Genomic DNA, 5,556 nt, shown 5'->3' with positions numbered 1-5,556 from the left:
GTTGTCTGGAAAGTTCGTGCCGATGTTGAAGGAAAATTGAAATGCAGAAAATTTTAATTTAGTAAATGTATACTAAAATTTAAATTTTAATCGGCACGAACTTTCCGGACAACTCAATATTTCCTAAATTTTAAATATTTAATTTATCCGTATATAAATACGGATTTGAAAATAATTTTGTCGGGTCATTAAAATAATTATGTAAATTTATCGGTAATTTAATAAAAAAAAAGATCTTATAGTTATAGCGAAAAATTATCTAGATACAAAAAATTAGCTAAATAAATTAGCTGAATAAATGTCTAGCAAGCAGTGTAAAATTGAATATGTATCTAATAATTCAATTAAAGATGACAGAGACAGAATTTATATTTCAACCATTCGTCAAATTTATCAAGAAAGTCTCTCTGTAACGATCAATCAGTCGACTGTAACTATGTGATTCATATTTAGCAGTGATTCATATTTGATTATGAAACCTAAATTATCTTGCATACATTGTTAGAATTTTCTGCTATAAATTCTACGAATATAATACTTTTTACTCATAGATACAAAAAATAGTTATAATTCTAGCTGAAGCGGAAAAATATTTTTTTGCGTGATAGAAATTATATAGTTGATTGATCATTCCGTATTATATCGATTTGCAATTTAAAGAAATTTAGTGCAATATATACCTGACTCTTCATGGGATCCGTATTGATTTGACACATATAAAGGCCGCCATCCTCTTTCTGGACACCCTTGATGTGTAGATTCCATATAGAATGGTCGCTATGGGACACGGATACCCTTTGGTTGTGCGTGATCACGTGGTCGTGTATAGCTTGGATCGCCTTCGTGTCTGCCTTTACCCAACCGACCTGGAACATCAATCGCCAGATCGGAGCCTTAATAGGCGAAGGAGATGGAGAACGGAGGGGCAGACAGAGTCGGTGCCGGAAATCGCAGTGACGGCGTCGCGGATTTCGCCGAAGACGCCGCAATTTCCTCACAGGCATCCCCGACTGCGGAATACAAACAGATGCGGGGGATGCTTGTCCCGAGGTGTGCGTGCATGCAAACATACATATGCGCGCACACACCACACACACACACACACACACACACACACACACACATGCGCGCGTGCGCGCAGAGATTGACACGCGTGATTCTCCTTGGCCAAACTTCCAGGCGGTATTTGCATTTTCCTTGGAATATTCCGAATCGAGCGAGGTGCTCCCGCGATTTCATGCGACGAGCAAGCGAGCGCATTGCACGCACATACGTTCTTATAGCTAAAATTATGCTACATACGCGCCCATTTCAATCGGCAATAAAAGAAGCGAAATGTAAAGACAGCTCGACCACATCGTGGCTTTGTCATTATTCTCATGCATGTATACATAATATTGCACGATTGCGAAGATATCGTTGCTCATTCATCATCCATGAAAAGGATGATCATTGTATTTTCGAAATGAGAGAAATGACAATGAAAGATTTACGTTTCTCTTTCATGAGAAATTTGTCGATTCTAATTACAATTATCAAAGATTGCTCGGCAAATATTTCAGTTGCTTGATATAGAATCGTTTAAAGAAGCATCGATAAAATGAGTCGCTTGCGAGTCAATCATTCTCTTCGAATTTGAGATTCCCTTAGGAAGAGAATTGTAAATGGAGAGACTTCGACGCTATACTTGTCAGATTTCTAGCACATCGCGATTGTGTTTCACATAAATTTAATTATTATGATTCCCCGCTTTCAAACACATTTTAATTTGACCGGCATGAGGCGTTGACGTTTATTTACACGTAATCGATGTCCGCATTGTTTCACGCGATTAAATTAACAGTAATAATAATTACGCAATCTGTGTCACGCAATGAAGATCGAAACGGAAATACGGTCGAATAAATTCGAGAATGGAATATATATTACACATTTAGTTATGTTGATATTTTGCTTCTACTTCACTGAACTGCCAACAGAAATTCGGGTCAATGTGAAACGTAATCGTATATTCCATTCTACAATTTCATCGGACGTTAGATATGGATAGCGAGAGCTAGTCTACATATCTGAATGTATCTGACCGACTACGAACAAATACTACATACTTCGGCTAGAAGCAACTGGTTATACTGTAATGTAGTTGCTGGTTATACTGATTCTCACTGTAGCGTAATGCAATTTGCAAAAGCGCAAAGAGAAATGATAATGCGTGGAAAAGATAATCCCACTATATGGCTATGCATATAAAATTATTATTAATTCCATATCATCATAAAAATGAGAATTTGTGATAGAATTTAAGAGCGTTATGCTTAGTCAAGTTATTTCACTGTGAATCATGCATTGCAATCGATTCGTAATATAAAATTAGTTTTATGAAAAATTTCGTTATGCGTTGAAAGAAACCATCGGGCCGCTCGAATCATCTTATAGACACGTGTATCGATAAAAGTTCTTTGTAGTCGGTTTGAAAGAAGAAAAGTGAGTGGAAAAATTTCTCTCGACTTCTTTCCGCTTTTAAATAAGAATTTTGCGGATATCAAGATCGACTTTCGTGAAAATCGTACAGATTTAAAGCGTTAAATGTCTTTTCATGTACTTGTCGAGGATTCTTTTCTCATTATGGATTTGCTCTCTATTTTATAGAAAATAAAAATTAATTTCCGTACTAGAAATGTGTTCTGTGAAGAATTCTTTTTTAGGATATTATGATGTAAATGAATATATAGATAATATTAACATGTCGCGATTTAAAACTGCATGCACGTTGGAAAAAATATTAAAAATAAATATTAGAGAAATAAAAGAAATTAAGAACAGAGATTAAGATGGTTTTTTAGTAAATTGACGAAAATTTGAGGTGTCTCACCAGGCCCCATTTAAAGTTACAAACATACGCATAATTTAGATAATAACAAAGAATGTAAATATCGTTCAAAGTTTGCAAAACAATTTAATTACAAAAACAATCAAATAAATGAGCAATGGTATTTGCTAGCAAATAATTAATATTAAAGTAACATATTTGTATTATTATATAATTAAAGTAACATATCAAATAATCTATAGACGTTTTGATTCACAGAGTCTTCTTCAATATAAATTAAATCTAGAATAAGCTGATTTAATTTATCAAGTAAATCAAGAGCATTTTCATCGAATGAAATCAAGATGAGATTATGTTTACTTTTTGTGGTTAAATTTATATGCAAGTTTATACACGTAAATATCTTTGTAGAATGCCGTTGACCTATTACTTTTTTGTGACCATTAATTTCATTTTTTTTGAAATTATTATAATTTCGTTTTTGAAAAATGTCTATGAAATAAGATTTGTGTGCAAGTGTTAGTAAAAAAAAAGTGTCTGCGGCTCTGTGTGTCACTAAATTATACGTGAAAAGTTATTCTCATTTTCAACATTTTTTTTCCTCTCTTATATCGTTATTTACTATAGAATTTTGCACACGCAATTTCGGTATTTCAATTTTATTATATACGAAAATTAAACATTTTTATGGTAACTCAATTTATGGTAACTCAATACTAAAAGAATCATCTTAAGTAAAACGCACAATTAATATAAATGCAAATAAGACATTATATCTTATAACTTATTTGTGTCCATTACGTTTAATCTCCTTTTTTATTTTTCTAAAATTTAAATTTATTTCTGTTCCTAATATTTTTTCCATTGTATCCAGGACCCAACGATGCGATTAAGCTGTCCTTTTATTTCGCTTGCTTTATATCGAGGTTTCTACTAGATTTTCGTGGTTATCGGACAATGTCAACATTATAACGCAGCACACCTCGAATAAATGTTCGTGTGTACCGCAAAAGTTTAACTTGGGAAGGGGGGGGGGGGTAGATATGACTTTTTAAAGGCCGCATCTCCTTTCAGAAGTTAAGTGAGACTCGGAGAAGTTAAGCGAGCGTTACGACATCACAGACACGCTGTCGCTTTTCATGCAACGTACCCTGTAACCTCCTAGATGTTTCACCAGACACGTGAAAGTGGCGTCCCTCCCAAGTGGCACTGTTAGATTGGTGATAGGGCCAGAGAATTCGGGCTGAAAAGCGCCGCCTGAAACGATAAAATACGTACGACGTTCGTGAAAAATACATACGCCATTTGCATACCGCGCACCGCCGGCAATTTTTCGACAGCGACGTCAATTCGCCGTCGTGCAGAATGCACTTTATGCGAAAACGAATAAACGTCAGAAGGCTGAATGCTACGCGACTCGGCTAAACGCGGAGATGCGTCTCGCAACTGCAAATTAAACGCGCAGACGTGACGTCGAATTAGCGAGAATCACTGTCGTATGTGATACCACTTAAGCAAACTTTCATATTCACGAGTAACATTGATCGACGCTGATTATCTTGTCCATATCTATCTGCTCTATTCGATGAATTATAAATTTATGAAAGTTTTAAAAAAGCATATTGCACATAATTATCTTTCCATACTAATGCATATTTTTTATTGAAAACAACAATCTTCATGCAATTATGAAATATAGGTGTTTCTATAATACATTATTGAAATAAAAATAATTTTTGCAAATTCTATTGTGTTTAAAGTAGGTTGACGAGAATAATATAATTTTATATTATATTACCATTCTCTTTGCCTCTTAATTCATAATGTATTTTTATTTTAAAAGTTTATTTTAAATATGAAAATAAAATAAAATATGATTTTATATTACATAATTTTATATCATTTTTATGTAATATTTTAAGTACATACTTTACGAATTAAAACTTAAAGAGGACGAGTTTGATTTTGATACGATCAATTTAAATGAATTTATTTCACAACAATGTAATTGGTGTGATGGAAACGTACATATCTCCATCTATTATCTTCCTAATGAAATTATGCGTGCAGCACACGCAGCTGCCATAAATATTACATCATGCATGATTATAGCTAACGTGATGTTCTATACGTACAGGACACATCCCCTTTTACTTTTTCTTATTTTTCACATATTCTCAGATTATTTTGCAGCTGCGTTATGAATAATAGCGCTATAGGAACGATAGCGTTCAATATGACATGGCTGACGCGTAAAATAAGACGAAACGTATAAATTGCTTCGCCAACAAAATGGATACCGAGAGTGCAGAATGCGCGAACAATGGGCGAAGACGTAATCATTTCATACAAAAAGTTTACCCGTCAAATTTCCTTTTTCCTGGAATAATATATGCGCACGCGGAATTTAAATGGTTTTGCGTAAATTTGAACGTCAAAGAATTCTTATGTCTCCTCAATAAACTAAACGGCCACTTGACGACTCGCGCCGAGCGAATTGAATTAATCTTATAATCGGCAGCCGAGTATCGCGTCGAGATGGTTATCCGATAGTTTACAGAATGATGACGTAAATGTTGATTGAATCGATCAGTACGGGGAGAGGCGAAACGACGCGGGGAAGCATGCACTCTCTCTCGAATGCATTTTCTCGCGCAAATAGATTCTACAGAGCAAATAAGAAGAACTGACTTTACAATACTGTTGTTTTTATATTTCAGGATCCT

The 5,556-nt window shown here is 34.5% G+C and overlaps 1 protein-coding gene across 1 annotated transcript in view; it reads right to left on the bottom strand.

Annotated features, from left to right (window-relative positions):
* LOC105626996 (lachesin-like) overlaps nucleotides 1–5,556 on the bottom strand; it is a 48,186-nt gene that overhangs the window by 29,430 nt on the left and 13,200 nt on the right. Inside the window, exons 2-3 of the mRNA XM_012208278.1 lie at nucleotides 3,981–4,087; nucleotides 681–866 (exon numbers count right to left, since the gene is read on the bottom strand). Coding sequence (XP_012063668.1) covers nucleotides 681–866; nucleotides 3,981–4,087 — 293 coding nt within the window. The remainder of the gene's footprint in view (nucleotides 1–680; nucleotides 867–3,980; nucleotides 4,088–5,556) is intronic.

This window comes from Atta cephalotes, assembly GCF_000143395.1.
Source record: "Atta cephalotes unplaced genomic scaffold scaffold00007, whole genome shotgun sequence".
NCBI lineage: Eukaryota > Metazoa > Arthropoda > Insecta > Hymenoptera > Formicidae > Atta > Atta cephalotes.
The sequence above is the reverse complement of the archived record's forward strand: the minus strand, read 5'-3'. Positions and strand labels throughout refer to the sequence as shown.